The sequence below is a fragment of the Zonotrichia leucophrys genome, chromosome 26 (assembly GCF_028769735.1).
Source record: "Zonotrichia leucophrys gambelii isolate GWCS_2022_RI chromosome 26, RI_Zleu_2.0, whole genome shotgun sequence".
Taxonomy (NCBI): domain Eukaryota; kingdom Metazoa; phylum Chordata; class Aves; order Passeriformes; family Passerellidae; genus Zonotrichia; species Zonotrichia leucophrys.
The window spans coordinates 985,875-1,007,250 of NC_088195.1; the positions used below are offsets into that span (position 1 = coordinate 985,875).

The window sequence follows — 21,376 nt, forward strand, 5'->3', positions numbered from 1 at the left end:
CATTTGTGGCTTTGGAAGCCCCACTGAATTTGCTCCAGGGGAGTGAACAGTGAGATGGAGATCTCAAATTCCATTTTTTACAGTCATCTAGGTTCAGGAGGGATTTCCCCTGCCAAAGACAACACAGCCATGGAGCAGTGGAGCTCAGGCTGAGCTCTCCAGGAGCTGCTGGGCTGCACATGTGCTCAGGGCTGAGCCAGTGGGGCTGAGCCTGTGCTGGGGGGAATCCTGGCACAGGAGCAGAGGCACCTTCACCCCGGTGAGCCCTGTGTCCTCCTGTGGTGCAGGAATGTGCTGGGGAGCCCCTGTTCATGCTCTACTGTGCCATCAAGCAGCAGATGGAGAAGGGCCCCATCGATGCCATCACGGGGGAGGCGCGCTACTCCCTGAGCGAGGACAAGCTCATCCGGCAGCAGATCGAGTACAAGACCCTGGTGAGTGATGAACCCGAGCTGGGCTGGCCCTGGAGCAGGATCAGGGCCCTGGAGCAGGATCAGGGCCCTGGAGCAGGATCAGGGCTCTGCCTGGGCTGTGAGTGTTGCTGGGCAATGAGGACACATGTCCCAGCCAGGTGTGGCCCCAGTTCACAGGTGTGTTAGGAAAATTATTCCACAAACACCAGAGGTTTATGTCCCAAAAGGAGACAGAGAAGTCCCTTTTCGCTATATTTGAATAAAGGCAGAGGCCATGGGGCATTCCCCTGGGATCTCTCAGATTTTTGAAGGACGCAGCCTCATTTTTATCCCAATTTCCCAGCCACAATTCCCTTCTCTCTTTCCCCATTTCTGAGGTACTTGAGAGGTTCAGACTTCCTGATACACCCAATACCAAAGATTCCCCTCTAATGTACAACCCTCCCTTTTCATTTTTAATTCTTACAGAATTTAGGGGGGTTTCCCCATTTCTGAGGTACTTGAGAGGTTCAGACTTCCCAGAACACCTGATACCAGAGATTCCCCTCTAATGTACAACCCTCCCTTTTAACTTTTAATTTTTATGGAATTTAGACGTTTTTCTTCCCCATTGTTTCTTTGATCTTTCAATGTCTAATTTCATTTATGAGCAAACCTAAATTTTATTTGTAAAACCAAATATCTTTTCCCATTTATCAATCAGTGAAATCCTTCCCATTGTTTCTTTTAACTCTGCTGGTTTTATCCACCAGCAGACCCAGAGCTGGTTTGTAAAGACAAATCCACTATTCCTTTCAAGTGTGAGGGAATTTTATCTCCCTGTGCTCTGGGCAGTGCTCTCCTGCAGCCAGTGAAAATGGACATCCAGGGCTCCTCTCTCAGCAAGAATTGTGTAAATATTATAAATGCAATGGCAGGGATGCATTTAGGGCTGCAGTGGGGTGTTTTGTGGGAAGAGGCTGTTGTGACACCTCTCCTCCAGAGCATGGTGTGCTTCTCCCCCTGCAGATCCTGAACTGTGTGAACCCAGACAACGAGAACAGCCCAGAGATCCCTGTCAAGGTGCTGAACTGCGACACCATCACGCAGGTCAAGGAGAAGATCCTGGATGCTGTGTACAAAAACGTGCCCTACTCCCAGAGACCCAGAGCTGTGGACATGGACTTGGGTAGGGGCTGCCCTGCCTGGTGGGAGGGGGTGATCCCTGGGGCTGGGGGTGATCCCTGGGAGTGACCAGAGGGGCTGGGGGTGATCCAGGGGCTGGGGGTGATCCCTGTGGGGCTGGGAGTGATCCCTGGTGGGGTTGGGGGTGATCTCTGGGGTGATCCCTGGGCTGGGGGTGATCCCTGTGGGGCTGGGGGCGATCAGAGGGGCTGGGGGTGATCCCTGTGGGGCTCGGGGTGATCCCAGGGGCTGGGGGTGATCCCAGGGGCTGGGGGTGATCCCTTTGGGGGTGGGGGTGATCAGAGGGCTGGGGGTGATCCCTGTGGGGCTGGGGGTGATCCCAGGGGCTGGGGGTGATCCCTGTGGGGCTGGGGGTGATCAGAGGGGCTGGGGGTGATCCCTGTGGGGCTGGGGGTGATCCCTGGGGGTGATCCCTGGGGCTGGGGGTGATCCCTGTGGGGCTGGGGGTGATCCCTGGGGTGATCCCTGTGGGGCTGGGGGTGATCCCAGGGGCTGGGGGTGATCCCTGTGGGGCTGGCACCCCCTGACCGTGGCTCTCCCCTCCCCAGAGTGGCGGCAGGGCCGCATTGCCCGCGTGGTGCTGCAGGATGAGGACATCACCACCAAGATCGAGGGCGACTGGAAGCGCCTGAACACCCTGGTGCACTACCAGGTGAGGGAGCAGCCCCCCTGCCAGCCCCCAGCAGGGAACAGAGCAGCAGGAGCCCAATCCCAGTGACTCCTGTGCCCAGGCAGTCTGTGTGATAAACCAGAAGGGTTCCATGTGCTTCAGCATTAGGGGAGAAAGCGGCCTTGACACGGAGCTCAAGGGAAGCAGCAGAGTTGAAAATTGGCTGAATTAAACCTGCCAGCCGTGGGAGGGAGGCAGAGGGAGCAGTGCAGGGGCATTGCTGGGGATGAGGGGGCTGGGGAGGGCAGCACGGGGGGCTCAGGGCTTTGTCTGGGGTCTGGGACAGCCTGGAGTGCAGCAGGAGGGACACAAAGTCACAGGGAAGTGGAGCCAGGCAGTGAAATGCTCACACAGGGTGGGTGAGAAGGGCTAAGAAATTCTTGTCATCTTTATCTTCTGGATAGGGCAGAGTCTGCTGGAAAGGGCTCCTCACAGTGTGAAAGATGGGAAAAGAGGGAGCTGGGGAAGGTTTGGTTAGAGGGAATTAATAAAGAAGATGGGAAGAGAGGCAAGGAGGGGGCTGAGGAAGGTTTGGCTGCAGGGAATCAAAGGCTTTCCCTCCCAGCCTGCCTGCAGCACAGGATAAGTGCATTAATTGGGACTGTAACCTACTCCTGTCCATCACCACCTCCCCAGAAGTGTTTAGTGTTTAATCTGGCATCTCTCCCTGTTTATCCAGCATCTCCAGTCCATCAGCCTGACTCACGCTGGGGGACTTGAATGGGAGCCAGTATTGACAGGAGCCCTGCAATCAGGGAGCCAGGCAGCAGAGTGCCATCAATATGCACCGTGCATGTTAAAAAGCACCTCCAGGGTCAACTTTTCCAAGCAGCCCCCAGGATTTAAACACAGATTACCGTGAAATGTCAGAGGAGTTGCACAGATTAATTCCATTGTTCCTAAAAATCTGTTTTACCTGACAGTTGCAAGGGATTAACCAACATGCAGGGAAGCAGCGAGACTTTATTATGCCTTGATCTTTAAAAGTCATCGTGAGGAAGTCACAAGTGAAAGCTGTGCTTGTCTGATGTCTGCTGGATGCTGGGGGAGGGAGCACTTTTGTTCCAGAGCCTGTGGGAAAACCTGAGCCAAAAGCTTCCCCTTAAAATAAACAAAATCCTCGCAGCACTCAGGATGCTGCAGCTCTTGCTGCCATTTGAGTGTCAGGTTTGCTCTGGAAGAAAGGAGGAGTTGGCAGCCAGACATCCAGCCAGGTAGGGACACGAGCCCCAGCTCTGCTCAGCCCAACTGAGCTGTCTCAGGCATTAAAGAGAAGCCAAATTCTCTTCACTGCAGCAGCAGAAATCCTGTCAAGGCGAGCCTTTTGCCAAAAACTAAACAGATATATATATATATATATATATATATATTTTTTTTTTTTTTTTTTTTTTTTTTTTATTCTTACCAGTTTGGGGTTTTTTTCTGTTGGGTAAAATTTTTTATTAGGTATCCAAACTGCAGATGTTCCAGGACTGCACAGTAAAACAGATACCTGGGTAAAGTCCCAGCTTTAGGAGGGTGTAAAATCACTGGGGTTCCTCGAGCTCTCACTGTTTAACAGGAGTGTGACACGTGAGCCAGGTGTGGTTCAAGCCATTAAAATAAACGTGGATTTCCAGAAGAGCAGTAAAGATGATTTCTGGATTTCTAGGAAAGAAGTGAAAGCTGCTTTGCACAGCGCTGCCCATTTTTTATTCAGAGCTGTTTTGTCTTTATCCTGCTCCGAAGGCAGGGAGATCCCTGGGTTTGCAGAGGGTGCTGGGGGATGCTCAGCCCAGGTTCCAGGTGTGTCCCTGCGACAGGTGCTGCACCTGCAGGACCCTCCTGGTGCTCAATTCCTGCTCCTCATTCCCAAAATCCATTCCCTGCAGCTCCAAGGCTCCAAAGCACCCTCCTCCTCCTCACTGTGCCCCGAGGATGGTTATTTATTTAATCCCAAGGGTTTCCCAGCTCCACACCTGGATGCTGGATTTTGTTGCTTTTGTTTGCTACATTAGAATCACAAAAATACAATAGCTGATCAAATGCATTTTTCATGGGAAGCCTTCACATTCAAAACCCAAATTGGAATTAAAGAGAAATGTTCACCTTTCTAATAGTTTTGAACCACTTTATGAAATTATAGAGAGAACTGTGCACCTCCTGCTTATTTCTTCATTTATAAAAATAGATGTGTAGCTTAAATAAGTGTAATTCTTTGTTAAATTCTCCAGAGCTGTTACACATGGCAGGGAATTGTATTACATTTGTGTCGTATCCTTTTGGTTTCATGGCTATTAAACTCCATGGGAGAGTCCTGCCCCGTGTGGTTTCGCTCGGGAAAAATGAAACCCTGAATTTCATATGGGATGATTTACAGTGGCTCACGCAGGGTTAACTCAGAGGCAGCAGAGCATGAATACCTGTCAGCCCCTGCCAGTCTGGAGAGGCCAGGAGACCAGGAAGCTGCTTTAAATGAAAAATTAGGAGGAGAAAGGGGAGGTTTGGGTGGAAAATGAGGTTTAGGAGGTGAGAGTGGTGCGGACGCGGAGCGGGAATCGTCATTGCGCCCTCACTGCCCCTTGCAGACACAGCTCCATGCCCTGGGCTCCCTCCTCCCTTCCCAGCCTTCCTTTTCCCTGTCTTTAAGGTGCTTTGTGCCCCGTGTTTCCAGCTTGTAGAATAATCAGAATATTTATAAAGTTGTGGAGCAGCCAGGCAGCCCGGAGCGCATCCCAGGGGTGCTGTGGGAGCGAGCGAACGCGTGCTGCACCTGAGGCTGCTCTGCAGCTGCTGGGGCTGGGCTGACAGCAGCCATTCCACCCCAGATTTACTGACTGAGAGGGCCCTTTCTGTGTGTGTGTGTGTGTGTGTGTGGAATTTTTAGTGCCTCTCTCCCAGTTAAGCACAGCCCTGGTGGAAATGGATCCGGCCCGGGAGCACCTCGGGTTTCTCCCTGGTGAGATGGAGCTGAAGTGGCAGCTAATAACAGCCTGAGAAAATAATATCAGCACTGATCACTCCTTCCAATGGCTTAATACATTGGATGAAGTGAGGCAGGAGCAGCGAAGGAAATTATGGAGGTGTTTGGAGTGTTTTGCTTAGGAAAATCTCACTTTTGTGCCGTGAAACACAAGTAACTATTATTTCCACTATCACCAGCAATAATAAGAACTCGGATTTCCATGAAACCTTTCATCTGGATGGAGCCCAAAGCCTTGGAGGCAGCACAGGTCCTTGTGTGCAGCTCCCCTTGGTGCTGCAGAGAGGGTACAGAGCCCTGGAGCTGCTGGGGGAGCAGAAACCTCCATTCATGGGGTCAGTGCTGAGTCCATCACAAAACTCCTGGCAGATAATGCAGGGTTTAGCCCCAAAAAGCAATTCCTGCAGCAGGAAGAGGCATTTCTTTTGTGCTGAGCCTCTAAAAGTGTCTGCTGGGCCCTGGCAAGACGTGGTGACTCTGTGCTCCCTCACTGTGCTGCACCACAGGTCACAAGTTCAAAATTAAAAGCTCCTCAGGCCCATTCCCTGGAAACCTGCAGCTCCTTAATTAAGGGGAATAAGTTAGAAAACTTCCAGTGACTACCAGATTTATAGGGAGGATAAAATTAAACATGGCTACTAAAATCTGCTGTAACAAAACCTTGTTAGTGCTAATGTTCATTTATAGTTTGACTTCCCAGTGTTTAATTCCTTCTCTGGAGCAGTAAAGGGATAACAATTAAATACCCTGAAAGATGGCTTTATGACTTGCTCTGCTGTAAATCAAACTTTTAAAGTTCGTAAAAATTGCTAAAATAAAAAATGGTTTAATAGGAATGTTTTATGGCCCATAACGTTATTACAGCCCTTTTATTCCCTCTGCATTGTTACTTTAATTGGATCACAACAATTCTTGAGATTCTCATTTTTATTGGGTAAGGCATAACCTTAAATCAGAACGACCAAAAGCATCTTCACCACATCTTTTGATTTATCCTTTATTTCCTTCAGCCTCCTGCTGTATCCTGGCCCAGCTCAGGGCTCAGGGAGCGTGTCCTGGTTTGCCTTTGCCAGGATTTGCTGGATCAGCAGCCTGGGATCACAGGGTGGGCAGGGAGCCCCCCTGACTGGTCCTGTTTGCCTCCCCAGGTGTCAGACCGCTCCGTGGTGGCTCTGGTGCCCAAGCAAACCTCGTCCTACAACATCCCTGCCTCTGCCAGCATCTCCCGCACCTCCATCAGCAGATACGGTGAGAAACGGGATGGGAGGGACGCACACTGGGGTGTAGGTGGGGAAAAAACAGCAAAAAACCTCCCAGAACAAGGGTAAATCCAAACAGAAAAACGTCCCTGGCTGCTGGTTTGGATTGCAAAGGCTTTTCCAGCTGTGAGAACAGCAAAAGGAGCAGGAGAGGTGAGAGGAGGGAAAAGGAAATGCCAAGAACAGGAGCAGCCTTTGGGGAATGTGGGGTCTGGGGAAGGTCCAGGGGCTCAGAGGGGTTGGGTGATGCAGGAGAGGATCTTTGAGCCCCTGAGCAGCACCACAGATAAACCTGATTTATCTGATCCTCCCCCTGCTGCTCCCCAAGTGCAGGATCCTGAGCTCGGAGCTAATGGGTCACAAATGGGGAAGGGCAATCTTAGCGCAGAGTGCAGGGATGTGCACACCTGGGAATTCCAGATTTGCATAATAGAAGGGCTCAGCACATTCCAGAGGGTCCCTGAAGATGCTGCAGCCTGAGAAAATGAGCCTGCAAGGTGCCAGGTGCACGCTTGGAACACTAAATCCACAATAATTGTAATAATAGACTTCCATAAAAGGCAGCAGTGGCAAAATCTCTCGAGTGCTGATCTTTCATTATCGTTCATTTCACAGAGTGTTTTACCAGCAAAAAGTCTCCTGACAAACCCATCTCCTCCTCTTGTTTATAGCTCCCAAAATAATGTTGGTTTTTAGCTTGAGTGAGTGTTCTGAGGAGCCACAACCAGGGGAGTCTTGAGGTAAAAACCAGGAGAAAAGGCATTTTTCCCTGCCAGGCCCACACATCCCACAGTGCAGGTGAAGGAAAAACCAAGGCTGGGTCTCACAGCCTGAGCCCTCAGTGCTCATTGATCTCTGTCAGCTGGAAAAGCTTTTGCAAAGCACCAATACGAGCCATCATTGCTCATGTTAAGATTAATATTTCTAATTGTGCCGGCAGAATTTAAATTAGATACTTATTTACTTCCCCTGTCATATATCAGTACAGAGATATGTTTAAAAATAGAATTACTGCATGCTTCCTGAGCTGTCCCCCTGTCTGTCTCCTTAATTATATCAGTTGGAGCACTCATTTATCTAAGCCTTAATCAGGGATGAAAATCCAGCTACTTTGGTAATGACTTGAGTATTTCCCTCAGCTGATTTACGATCGATCCCCGCACTCCTGACGAGGAGGGGGAGCAGTGAATTGAAGGCTAAACTTGAGAAAATGCACAAGATTCCCAGAGAACAAAGAAATGTTCTTTGAGGAGGAAAAATCCAGTAAGGCACATTTGGGCTCCTCAGCCTCGTGTCTCATCCTGGAGATGCTGGGGATCCAGGGAGGGACATTCTTTGGGAAGGGAAATATATCAATAAATGTGCCACATCCCCCATGGTTTCTGAGCAATTCAGGGAAAGTTCCCTGGTGCCCTTTGAGCTCCCTTTTCCCTGCAGGGACAGCCCAGGGATGGCTCAGGGTGCAGGACTGGCCTCAAGCTCTGCTGTTGATGCTCAGCTTGAGTCCTCACTGCTCTCCTGAAAGCCTCAAGGACAAGCTCAGCAGCTTCTCCTGCCCTTTGTGCTGGCTGTGCTGGGCAGCTCTTCATTATTTACAAAATCCTGAAATTGGAGCTCTGCTTCTGCGGGAGTCGGTGCCCGGGGTCGTGTGTACAAGCTGTGACTCAGGGAGGATTTTTGTGTGGATCTGTATGAGGAGGAAAGGATGTGAATGGGGCAGGGAAGGCCATATATGGGAGGAAAAAAAGCTCAATTCTGAGGTTTTTTGTTGAATGGAGACCACCACAGATTTTTGCCAAACACCAAATATTGACGGCACAGAACGAGAACGCGCGCGAAACAAAACCGCGGTGATTTTCCATTTCATTTCCCCACCAAAAAAAAAACCCAGTGCCAACAATTTGGGCGTTACCATCCCTGTTGAGGGCACTGAGGAGGTGCAGAAGGGTTTGCTGTGAGCGTGACCAGGCTCTCTCCCTGGCTCAGACTCCACGTTCCGCTACACGGGCAGCCCCGACAGCCTCCGCTCGCGCGCGCCCATGATCACACCCGACCTGGAGAGCGGCGTCAAGGTCTGGCACCTGGTCAAGAACCACGACCACGGCGACCAGAAGGAGGGGGACAGGGGCAGCAAGATGGTGTCTGAGATCTACCTGACCAGGCTGCTGGCCACAAAGGTAACTGGGCTGGGTTCACATGGGGAATGCACGGTGAGGGGTCCTGGTGACGCTCAGCTCCCACCTGGCTGGGTTCTCCTGGGATTGGGAAACTCCTGGAGCAGCAACAGAAGCACAGCCCACATTTCCTCACACTCAAGGCATTTGCTGCAATTCTCCGTTTTTTTTTTTTTTTGCACAGTGTTAAAAGTGTTCACCAATTCACAAATTGGTGAATGAAGCAGTGCCTGGAAATATTTACCCATTCCCTCAACCAGACATGATTTTCCTGCCTTTCCCCATGTGCTCATCAGTGTGGATAACACAGCTGTGCTCTGGAAAGCAAAAATAAATTTATTTCAGGTTAGAAATAAAGAGTAAAGGAGTGAGTAGCTCCAGGCTGGAGCTTTTTGAAAGACCCTGACCTTGGCTATTCCCATGGGATCTGTGGTGGCACTTTTTGGGGCTGGTAACATTTGGTGTCCCTTCCTGCCACCACTGCTTGGCCAGGGAGTGCCTGTCCCTCCTCTCATCCCCTGGATTGCTGCTTCTGTCACCAAAACTGCAGGAAAAACAGAAACTTCCAACAGCATCTTTTCAATATTAGAGAATTAGGGATTACTTTATTCTGGCCAGGATGTGCAATAGAAATTATTTCATCCACACAAGCCTGAGTTGTGCAATGAAAATCATTCCATCACACATGGCTTTTTACCCAATTTTTCACCTATTTATACATAAAACCTCCAAGGAAATTCACATTCGCTGCTTCTAAATCACACAGTTCTCAGCACTTGATCTCCTATTGGTTATTGATCCTTTCAGTGCTAATTTGGTCCTGGTGCTTTGGTTCTCTTATCAATCATTTCCCAGACCAGGTGTCTCTGACCACACCGGGGGTGATGTTTGTCAATGTTCATTTATCCCCTCTGTATCTTCTGGCTCTGGGAATCTCCTTTTCATTGACTGAAGCCCACAAGCCAGAAATTCTGAAACCCTTGGTGAAATGGAAAGAAAACCTCAATTCCCCCCACCCTGCGCTAGGCGAACAAACCCCTAAATAAAATTACATTACAAAAAGAAGCTGGAATCTGTCTGATCTGCCCTCCTGCCACCAGGGCACGCTGCAGAAGTTCGTGGATGACCTGTTTGAGACGCTGTTCAGCACGGTGCACCGCGGCAGTGCCCTGCCCCTGGCCATCAAGTACATGTTTGACTTCCTGGACGAGCAGGCGGACAAGCACGGCATCCACGACACCGACGTCCGGCACACCTGGAAGAGCAACTGGTAACGGGGGAAAGGGGGCAAATCTGGGGCATTCTGGGCAAAAAATGGTGTGGGGGATGGTTTTGGGATGGACTAGGGATGGCCAAGCCCCAAAGCAGGACACAAAGGTGTGCTGCTCACGGGGTGGGAGCCTCGGTGGGCTGCCAGTGCTCACAGGATGCTAAAATCCTGAAGTATCCTGATTTGGAAGGGGAGGGCGATGGCCTGGCTGTCTCTCTGGGTATTCTGTGATTCTGGACAAAAAAAAAGATGTGGGGAATCATTTTGGGATGGGCTGGGAATGGCCAAGTCCCAAAGCAGAACACGAAGCTCACGGGGTGGGAGCCTCGGTGGGCTGCCAGTGTTCACAGGATGCTAAAATCCTGAAATATTCTGATTTAGAAGGTAAGGGAGATAGCCTGGCTGTCTCTATACCCAGGGTGGGAGCTGGACACTGCCCTTGGGCTGTAGATTTGCACATCTGGACTTTGGAAAGAGTGGAAATCGAGGTTCCAGTGCCTGCCCTGTGCTGCCTGCACAGCCCTGCTGTGCCACAAATGCCAGCGCTGGCTGGGAAGGGGAGCTCAGCCAGTGGCTGCACCTTTCCCATCACTTTGGGAAGCACCTGGAGCATTTGGGCATCGGCAGGAGGTGGCACAGGGAGAAGGAGCCAGCTCTGCATGCCTCAGGCAAGGGCTGCAGCCAGGTCCAGCCTCTCCAAGCAGTGGGAGCTCCCACATCTCTGCCTCTGCTGCTATTTTAGGATTAAAACCTCTGTGGGTTGGAAATTTACCTCTGCAAGAAAGGAATAAAAAAGCACAACAAATGGTTGTTCCCTGAAGACCTTGCATTTTCCCCCGAGTCCCTCGTGGTTTAAAAGGCCTCTAATCATCATGGCTGCAAAAACTGCTTCCCTGCTAAGGCAGTGGGAAGCTCAAAACGATTAATTTAAAGCCTTAGAAGGAGTTATTGGGATAAAAACTGTAGAACCACAAGAAATTATGAGAAACAAAGAAAGCAATGACCACCAGAGTTTGGTCTGCCAGAGCCAACAGGCCCCACCAGGCCTGGACCTTCCTTCTCCCCATCTCAGCTGAGCTGCAGCATTTCCAGAAAGGGAATTTTTGTGGCGATGTGGGAGAAGGCTGCCCCTGGAGCAGGTCCAAGCAAATGGAAGTTTGGAAGGGGGAGCTGGGGTGTTTGGGGCTGGGGCTGAGCTGCTCTCCTGCAGCACTGCAAGAGTTAAGGCTGCAGCCTTCAGCGAGCTGGAGAGACAGAGAGAGCTGCGACTTGAAAGGTAATAGAAAGCAGCAGCTGCTTTTTTGATCCTGCTATACAGCCAGAGAAAAAAAGGAATAATAATTCCCCTTTGATTGCAAAGGCCCCGGGATTTGGGGACAAATCCTGTGGTTCCTGCTGCCAGCTCGCGGGTCCTGGAGAGCGGCCGGGCAGAGCTGATCAGTGCCAGGGCTCACCCCACACTGACCCTGCTCTGGGGAGCTCCTCCTGATGGGCTCCTCCTGCAGATGCTGCCCCAGCACCCCTAAACTGCCCAGCCCTGCCCTGCCCCTCATCTCCTCCACTGCTCCGTGTGGGATCTGAGCCTGGAGCAGCTCCTGGGCATGGCAGGGTCCACCAGCAGCAACTGGTGCTTGATGGCCTCGGCCCAGCTCCTGTTTAAATTCTTCTCTTATTCTCCCCACCACTCGTGTTCTGCCTGGGAGCACCATCCACAGCACGAGCCCTTTCCTTTTGTCTTTCATTTCATTCCAATTCTCCCTTTGCCTCCCAGCCTTCCCCTGCGCTTCTGGGTGAACGTGATCAAAAACCCTCAGTTCGTGTTCGACATCCACAAGGGCAGCATCACGGACGCCTGCCTGTCCGTGGTGGCTCAGACCTTCATGGATTCCTGCTCCACCTCCGAGCACCGCCTGGGCAAGGACTCCCCCTCCAACAAGCTGCTGTACGCCAAGGACATCCCCAGCTACAAGAGCTGGGTGGAGAGGTGAGGGCAGCACGTGGGACTGGGGGTGCTCTGAAACCCCATGGATCTCAGGATAGAGCATCCTGTGGGTGCAGGGTGCTCTGAAACCCCATGGATCTCAGGGCAGAGCATCCCGAGTGGAAGGGAAGCACAGCTGTGACCGTGTTCACAGGGGTCTGAGGATGAGGGAAGAGACGAGGATCTGACTCCATGTTTCAGAAGGCTGATTTATTATTTTATGATATATATTATATTAAAACTATACTAAAAGAATAGAAGAAAGGATTTCATCAGAAGGCTAGCTAAGAATGGAAAAGGAAGAATGATAACAAAGGCTTGTGGCTTGGACTCTCTGTCTGAGCCAGCTCACTGTGATTGGCCATTAATTAGAAACAACCCCATGAGACCAATCACAGATGCACCTGTTGCATTCCTGAGGCCTCTCAGCTTCTCAGGAGGAAAGATCCTAAGGAAAGGATTTTCATAAAAGATGTCTGTGACACACAAGGACCAGCAGTGGTTCTCAGCCCCACCAAGCACCGCTGCTCCTGTTTTCAGCTCATTACAGCCCAAAATCCCATTTTGCTGGATGCAAACACAAAACAAAAATATGTTCTTATCCCTGCAGAGCTTAGCTTAAATCCCAGGGGGCACAAGGACATTTGTGGCGCTCCTGTTTCTCATTTTCCCCCTCATTCCTGCAGGTATTACGCCGACATTGCCAAGCTCCCGGCCATCAGTGACCAGGACATGAACGCCTACCTCGCCGAGCAGTCGCGCCTGCACGCCGTGGAGTTCAACATGCTGAGCGCCCTCAACGAGATCTACTCCTATGTCAGCAAGTACAGCGAGGAGGTGGGTGTGGGCAGCAGTGTCCCCTGGGCCATGGTGGTGTCCCCTGGGGCAATGGTGTGCTCTAGGCAGCAGTGTCCCCTGGGCCACGGTGATGTCCCCAGGGCGACAGGCCCCCATGGCAGGTGTGTGGGAGAGCAGAAGCAGTGCTGGGCTGTGTAGGGATCCCTCTGCTGCCTCCCGGATCTCCTTGCCCTCCCTTCCCTGGATTCAGCCCGGCTGTAGCTGGCGCCGCTCCTGCCCCGCTGTTCTCTTCACGCACAGAGGGGTTTGGGATTGGCCACACTTGTAGCATCCTCCCCAGGAGGACTGAGAGCTGAAATATTGCGGGAGCACCTGGATACCTCAGCTCTGGCATGCACCCAGTGAAGTGGAAAATATTCATGACCCATCAAAGCTCCCCAGAAACCTCGGTGTCCTTTGGGAGCAGCACGGTCCAAATCCCTGTTGTAGTGGCACAGGCTCCTGTTTGCAAAGGCTTCCTGGCAGCCTGAGCTCCTTTAATGAATGCATCACTTGAAACCAAGTTCTCGCCATCTGTTCCACCCCTTCATTTCTCTGCAAGAAGAACCGATTTTGTAATTATGTCCGTGAAACGGAAGGGTTTTGTCATTGAACTGCATGTAGCCATTTGTGATACAACGCCACGGCTATTTTCCCATTAGGCTTGAAAAATCTCATCACTTTCCTGCTAAACGAGACAAGAAACGTGGACTCCAAGGCACCAGAAATGTGGAGTCCAAGGCACCAGAGTAGTTTTTGTTGGGTGGGTATGGAGGGGTCCAACAAACCAACGACAGGCACGTTGCTTTGCTATTTATTGGGATTTCACAGCTCCTCACATGGAGTTGCTCACACTCACTGCCCACCCGCCTCTCCCACCCCCTCTCTCACGCTGATTTCTCTCTCTGATTCATTTTTTCCCCCTTTTCCCATTCTCCCCCCCAGCTCATCGGAGCTCTGGAGCAGGACGAGCAGGCTCGGAGGCAGCGCTTGGCTTACAAAGTAGAGCAACTCATTGGGGCCATGTCCTTCGAGAGCTGAGGAAAGGTCACGGGCAGCAAAGGGCAGAGCATCGCTCGGGAATTCGGAGGGAGAACAAGCAAGGAAGGCACTGGACACACCCGCCAAGGCTCTTCTGGAGAGAGCAGGGCCTGGCTCAAGGACTGACTGTGTTCAAAAACCATACAGGATCCGGTTTGGAAGGGCAGGAAGGGAAGATGAAGCATCTCCATCACAGTCCAAGCAAGGTGGATCATTTTTTCGAGTGTACGCGCAAAGAAGGAACCTGGAAAGTCTGGATGTCTCCACGACTGCTGCTTTGCATGAAAATTGTTTAATGTATATTGGAAAATAAAACTTTATTTAAAGGGTTTTTTTTTTAAAAAAAAAAAAAAAAAACAAAGGAAGAAAAAGAAAAAAAATAGAGCAAAAACCACAGAGGCCATAGAGATAATCCTGGCAAGGAGGATCAGCTCTGAATCCTGTCCCTGAGAGCCTTCCAAGGACACGGCTCAGGCATTCTGCAAACGGACTGTCACACAATTGGAACGTCTGGAAAACCAAAATGTCTTCGCTTGGGATTCTTACAACACGTAGGAGCACAAGTTTGCACCACACCTTTTTACACAAGCGAAATAGCAGTTTTGCCCGAAAATAGTCCAGTGGCTGAGTAACTTAGAGGCACTAGAAGGAACTTTACCTGAATTGCAAAACCACCAGATCATCCGACCTGTCTTGAAATCCAGCTTTATCCATGTATTTATATCATGTCAATGCATCTATTTTTTTTTAAATCCCATTTACTGTTGAATGAGGGAAGATCTGAGTTTCATTGCTTTTCCCTTTTCCACCTGCATCCCACCTCACTGGCTGATCAGCAGTGTCCAGCTTGGCCATGGTGATCCAGCAGTGTCCAGCAGTGTCCAGCAAGGCCATGGTGATCCAGCAGTGTCCAGCAGTGTCCAGCAAGGCCATGGTGATCCAGCAGTGTCCAGCAGTGTCCAGCATGACCATGGTGATCCAGCAGTGTCCAGCATGGCCACGGTGATCCAACAGTGACCAACACTGATCCGTTCAGTGTCCACTGCTGGTTCCTGCAGGTGCCACGTGAGCCAAGGCAGAGCTGGGCTGACACCTCCAGGGTCAGTTTGGGGGTCTCCAGCAGCCAGCTCTGATTTCTCACAGCAACACCCCCCAAACCCTGATGTTTACGGTGACAATACTTGAAGAGCCTGGATGCTGGGAGAGCAGATTTTGTTGATTTTCTGCGGGACGTGCAGTCCTTGGGCACAGGCTCCCTTTGGGTGTCTCCTCCAGCGTTTGCCGCCTCACCCAGGGCCAGGACTTGCATTTCCACTGGAAAAGGGAGAGAAATCTCTGCTCCAGGCAAGAGCAAACCTTAACCAGCACCCCCGGGCCAGCCAGCTCTGCTGTCGTGTCTCTGTGTCGGCGTCTCGTTGTTCTCCTCAGTTCCTTGCTGGCCCCCACGGCACACGCTCCTGTGGCCAGGGACAGGCAAATGTTTGTGAGTGTTATTTCTTTCAAAGACACCAAAGCTTATGTGTGTCCCTTTGTGGAGTGCCAGGAGGGGAAGGAGTGCTGTAAATATTTCTCTCTGTAGTAAATATTGATACGTGTGCAGGCTGCAGTGGGGAGGGCAGGGAGAGGACGCCTGATGGAAATACAAGAGTTGGCTGCAGGAGCTTGGCAATGGCAGCAAAATAATCCCTGGTGTCTGCCCAGGCAGTCCCACACCAGACTGGGACCTTTGTTTGCAGCCAGTGTGTGTTGAAGGAAAATCCATTTCCATCTCCATCCCCCTCCTGCAGCATTCCTGCCTGGAGGAGCCCAGCTGGCCCTCTGCGTCCTGCAGTCCAGCACCAGGGGAGGGGAGAAGCGCGTAGAGAAATACTCAGGAAACTTGGTTTAATTACCATTCAGTAAAAGCCATGCCAAGTCCACTTTCTTTTGGTAATCCACTTCTGTGAGTCTCTCTGAAAAGCAGAAAATACCGATGATAATAATCAACCTTGTGCAATAAGTTCTTGACATTTACAGCAGCCTGAGTGCTGGATTTACTGAGACAGGGGGAGAGTGGCAGAAACAGAGACTGTGGGCAGAGCAGTGTTTGTGCTGCCTGTTATCTGAGTTTCCTTCCCAGGGATCCCGCTCCATGGTGAATCTCATTTCTGAGGCAAAAATGTGCAAAAGTCCTACTAAAAGTCAGGCACTGCAGAGCCCAGGAATGTCCCTGGAGCAATCCCCAGCCTGGCCTGCTCTTGGCTGCAGGTACCCAGGGCATGGCACAGGGTCAGGCTTTGAAATCCTGCAGGTTTTTTGCTGGTTCTGTTCCTGCTGTTGCCAGTGATCCATCACACAGCTTAGCTGAGGGATTGCCAGCTCTGTCCTAGCTGTGGTTGTTGGTTTGGGTTCTCCAAGTTCTCACGGTACTCTGAAACCCAAAGAGAGCACTCCAAAAAGCTCCTGAAGGACTTCCAAATGCTTCCAAATATCAGTCTGGGGAGTTACCTCTGCAGGACTCCCAAAATACAAGTACAGTCCAAAGCAAAGGCCTGGCTGTGCATCACCGGGCCTGCTGACAGTGTCCCTGCCCCACAGCCCTCATGGTGCTCCTCTCTGCATCTCTTTGAGAGGTTTTTGTGCAGCTTTTCATCCTCCTGCTTTCCTCCTCCTGCTCCCTCCCCTCTGGCCAGGAGCAGCCCCCAAGCCAAGGCTTTGTCATTCCCCCTCCCCTGTATTTTCTCAGCAGAAATGGAGGTCCCCACACACCCCCTGGATTCTCTGGGAGGACATTAAGGTGACAAGGGACAACTGAGTTCATCTTCTGTGCTATGGGACGATTTGAGCAGAGAGAAGAAAGAAGGGGAAGCAGCAGGAGCACTTTGCAAACCAGTAAGCTCTTACACTTCCGACTGAATCCCAAAGGAAACAGCAAAAATTCCTCTTCCATCACCTGGAAAAGCTTTGGGAGCATGGCAGAGGGAACAGCTCAGTCCTGGCTGGAGGGGTGGCCTACAAATACATTGCCAAGCATCTTCTCATGGTGGTTGACATTAATTATGGATCTTTACAGGCAATTATATGGATTGAAGCAACATATCCCCCTGGGGCAGAGCGCTGGGAATCTCTTGCCCTGTTTGCATCCAACATTTCCATTCCTCCTTCGGGAGGAGGAAGCTTCAGATCTCAGAAATGGCATTTTCTTTGCACTGGCAGCAAACTGGACTCGAGGGTTGGTCAGGAGGGGGCACTTGCCTTAGATGAAACGATTTCACGTCCCTCTCATTGCCCCCCTCCTCCTGCAAGGCTGCCTGGAGTTTGGAGTCTCCAGCTCGCTGCGTTTCAGGTATTCCAACATCAAAGTGGGAGACGTCACTTGCCGGGATCTCTCTGCCTGGTGTCACCGCTTGAATAATTCCCTTTCATCTTCTGCTCACGAGCTATCAAAGCACCCACTCCGAGGGGGAGCGAGGTGCTAATCAAACGCTTCTCCACCTTGAAAGCCTTTATCAAACCCCACACAGGAGAGGGGAGCTCGCAGGCACGGCTGGCCCTGCCTGAGCCCCGCCAGGAGCCACAGAGGGTGTGGGCAGCGAGGGGTCCACGCTTTGCCATAAAGGAGGGGTTTGAAGGGAGGCAGGAGGGATCAGCATGGCTGGAAACCCTGGGAAATCCAGCATGGATATCCCTGGAAACCCTGTGTGCAGCAGTGAGCACCCACCATGTGAAATCCAGCATGGATATCCCTGGAAACTCTGGATACCCTGTGTGCAGCAGTGGGGACCCACCATGTGAAATCCAGCATGGATATCCCTGGATACCCTGTGTGCAGCAGTGAGGACCCAGCACTGAGGAACAAAACTGCTGCCATAGCCTGGCTGCATCCAGCAGCATCCCAGGTGTGGAATTTCAGGTTTTTCCCTGAAAAATGGACGTGGGGACAGCGGTGCCTCCCCAGGGCTGGGGCTGTGACACGCTGGGGACAATGAGTGCAGTGCCAACCTTCATCACAGCAGTGCCTTCCACACTCTGTCTTAAAATCCTGGTGGCCCATCCCCACGTCAGTGTTCCCTCCCACCTTCCACTGGACTCCACAAAAAATGTCCCAACGTAGGAAACAGTTTGGGTGGGCACGTGGAGGGCAAAGGCCAGAGGGTTTGGGGCTCTGGGGTTGCATTCTGCTCGCTGCTGGCTCTGAGCTCCTTGTGGGGATCTTGGTGTTTAAATCTGTGTGAGAAAAGGGTCAGAGCATCCCCTCCTGCAGTGGGCACAGCCTCCAAACAAGGTCTCATTCCCAGAGGTCCCCAGGAGCCAGCAGGGGTGGGGAAGGCCAGGCTGGCACAGGGCAGAGCAGCTCCCAGCACGGCCCCTGTGCTGCTCCAGAGCCTCCAGCCCCTTCCCTGGCAGCAGCCCAGCCACGTTCTCCTGTCGCTGGCTGCTCTCCATCCAGCTTCCTGTGCTGTCAGAGCTCACCTGTCACAGGGACTCAGCTCCCCAAACTAAATGAAACTAAAAGAGACTGACTTGAATAAGCTGGGCCATCAGGGAGAGCTCACGAGTGACTGAGCCCTGGAGAGAAGAGAAAATGTTCTGAGGAGGGGAAATAACTGACATCAAAGATGCATTAAAATGCCACAGAGCTTCAGCCATCCTATTCCAGATCCACATTTGCACCAGGAATTGCAAGGCAATAGTGCAGGAGCTGTGACATTGTACGGAGTTGTGTGTGAGGAGGAGCTCAGAGCACAGCCCTGTCCTTGGTGCAAACACCCAGCCTGGACCCAAAACCAGAGGGCAGCGGGTCAGAGGCTGAGGACAAAGCTCTGGGGCCAGCTCTGAGGCCACCTGCATGGGCAGGATGGTTTGGTTTTACTGATGAGACATTCAGTGGGGAAACAATCAGAGTCAGAGGTGTGTGCACTGCAAAGGGGCTGGTGGGGATCTGCTGAGCTGAGCAACCCCAAATGTGCAGTTTCAGTGCACTGTGGTCAGGTTAGTTTGGCAGGGGAAGAGGATGGGAGGTTTTGGCTGTCTGGAAGGTTTTGTTAAAGCCCCTTCACCTGAAAAGCCCCAGATGTGGGTGCTGGTCCTGTTCTGGGCAGGCAATGGAACAGCAGCCAGAGCCCCAGCTGTGGGTGTGCCCGGTGCCTTCCTGGCTCCTGGAAGAAAACTGGGGCTCTGTGGTGTGTGCCCTGCACCCCAGGGTGCTCTTTGGGGTGCTGGGGTCAGAGAAGGGGGCGTGGAAGGGTGGGATGGCAGAGCCCCCCTGCTCCATGCTGGAAACGCCCCTCTGTCCCTGCAGGGTGTCTGAGGTGGCACCAGCGGTGTTGTGGCCGTGCTGTGAGCATGGCAGTGTCTCTGTGCTTGTTCTTTCAGATCCCCCTTTGTCCCTGTGTTTCCCACCCCTCTCCTTCCTTTGTAACCGTGGAATAAAATCCTGAAGAAATTCCCTTTCTGCAGCGTGGAGGAACGCGCCCCAAGGGCCCGCAGGGTCCATCCACTTGCACGGACAATATCCCAAATGTCCCAAACCCCCTGGGCCTCCCAGGGCTGCCAAATCAAACACCAGATCTCCTGGATGGCCTTTCCTTTGGGATTTTTAATACCTCTCTTTCGAATAAGCTTGGAAGTTTATGCAACAGCTTCTCCTCCCGAGGACTGGGCACACAAAGGGGCACGAGGAGCCCTGGGGAGGGAAAAAAGCTGATTTGGCCACGATTTTCATGGCTTCAGAAGATGCAGCAGAAATGTCCTTCTCTTGCTGCTGAGTTCTGGTGTTGAGGCACCTTGGAGAAGCAGCAAGGGCAAGGGAATGTACAGGTACTAAAAACTTCTGGAGTGCCCCCAAAAACGTCACAGAATGTAGAGGTATATCAGCCATGGAACAGATTCTGATATTTCTTCTTCCCCTTCTCCTTACAGAGCAGCCCCCAGCAGTTTTAGGGGATTTGTGTGTTGGCAGGAACAAGGAATTGAATTTGTATCTGTGCCCATTCCACCGTGTCCTTCTCTGGCTCCTCCCCTCCCCGTTATACTTGACACACTGGAGTTCTGTATTATATTTTTTTTTAAGATGATTGTCTGTTTTTTGTTGTTTTTACAAGTGTTGTGGAAAAAAAAATGTAAGAAAGTTTAAGTATTTAAAAATGTTCCAAGGAAATAAAAGGGGGTTTTGTTATTATTCTAATATATTATTGTGTACCTATTGTAAATATGAAACACTCCTATTTTGCAAGCCAAGGACTCACTTTGTACTGTTGTTATATATAAATAAAGTTTACTGGTTAAAAAAACCCCTCCTGAGTAGCTCCTTATTTTCCAGTATATGGCATTAATTGTGTGAGGAACATTTATTTACTGAATCCCAGCAGCAAGAAATGGGTGAGTGGAAATCCCAGACTGGTTTGGGCTGTAGGGGACTAGCCATCCAGTGCCATTAATCAGTGGAATCCCAGATGTTGGTTGGGCCTTAAGCATCGGCCATTTACTCAGTGGGAATCCCAGACTGGTTTGGGTTGGAAGGGACCTTAAAGCCCATCCAGCTCCAGGCAGGAGCAGCATGAAATTCCATTTATTTCCCCTCCTAGAGCAGGAGCAGCAAACCCTGTTTGTAAATAAAAGACCTGGGTGAGTTCTTTGTGTTTTCCCCTCCCTGAAACACTCAGTCCTTGAGGTGAAACACTTTTGCTTCCATTTCATAAATTCAAGCCAAGATCTCAGCAAATGCTGAGAGGCATCTGCTGAGCAGCAGAACCAGCGAGTGACTTCTCCAGCAGCTGTCTGTCAACTTTAATGACCAATATGGTCGCAATTACAGCAATGAACTTTCTCTAACAGCCCCAAATTACTCTGGATGATGATAAGTGACAGAAAAATGGAGACCCTTAAGGAAGCATTAAAGAAGAAACATGTGGATGTGGAACAAGAGGTCTCACTGCTTTTTCTGGAGTATCTCAAGGGGTGGTTTTGGTTTTTTTCCTTTACAAATTAGGCACTAAAAAGGATAAATCTGAGCCAGAAGGGGAAGGCCTGGCACGCTGTGGGTCACAGCAGGGAGTTCAGTGCTGCCCCAGGATGGGGTTTGTATGGACATTTGGGTCTGAATCCTCTGGTTTTAGTGCAGGGCTGATGGGGAGATGGGAAGCTGCTCCCGTTGCAAGGGGATGCAAATCCATCCTGTCAGAGCAGCGCTCTGCTCCTCAGGCAGGTCATTCCAGCTTATTTCCCTCAAACTGAGACCAAAGCTTGACACGGGCCTCAGGGGGAGCAGTTTGGCCCCATCCTGCTGCCTCCCCCCTGGAAGCAGCAGCTTTACCCTCCCCAGATGGATCCCACGGGCTCTGCTCTGCTGCTGGAGGCCCTGGAACCATTCCAGTGCTGTGACCACCCAGTGTGGAGAGGAGTTTTCACATGATTTGTGAATTAGGGAATAAAAGAGGAGACTTGTTTTTCACCTGTGCCTCGGGTAAGTCTAAATTTAAAGAATTAACAGGAACTGAGTTTCCCAGAGCTTTCCTGAGGGCTGGGGGAGCTGGATTTTGTGTTTTTCCTTCAGAGATGCTGATCCTGTACTGGTTTATTTGTGGCTACTGCCACAGACAGACC

At 51.2% G+C, this 21,376-nt stretch overlaps 1 protein-coding gene across 1 annotated transcript in view; it reads left to right on the top strand.

Moving 5' to 3' along the window:
* PLXNA2 (plexin A2) overlaps positions 1-20,053 on the top strand; it is a 136,241-nt gene extending 116,188 nt beyond the window's left edge. Inside the window, exons 24-32 of the mRNA XM_064733278.1 lie at positions 288-434; positions 1,422-1,581; positions 2,147-2,250; positions 6,379-6,478; positions 8,476-8,666; positions 9,764-9,933; positions 11,705-11,917; positions 12,601-12,751; positions 13,697-20,053. Coding sequence (XP_064589348.1) covers positions 288-434; positions 1,422-1,581; positions 2,147-2,250; positions 6,379-6,478; positions 8,476-8,666; positions 9,764-9,933; positions 11,705-11,917; positions 12,601-12,751; positions 13,697-13,792 — 1,332 coding nt within the window. The 3' untranslated portion in view covers positions 13,793-20,053. The remainder of the gene's footprint in view (positions 1-287; positions 435-1,421; positions 1,582-2,146; positions 2,251-6,378; positions 6,479-8,475; positions 8,667-9,763; positions 9,934-11,704; positions 11,918-12,600; positions 12,752-13,696) is intronic.
* Positions 20,054-21,376: the final 1,323 nt, after the last annotated feature.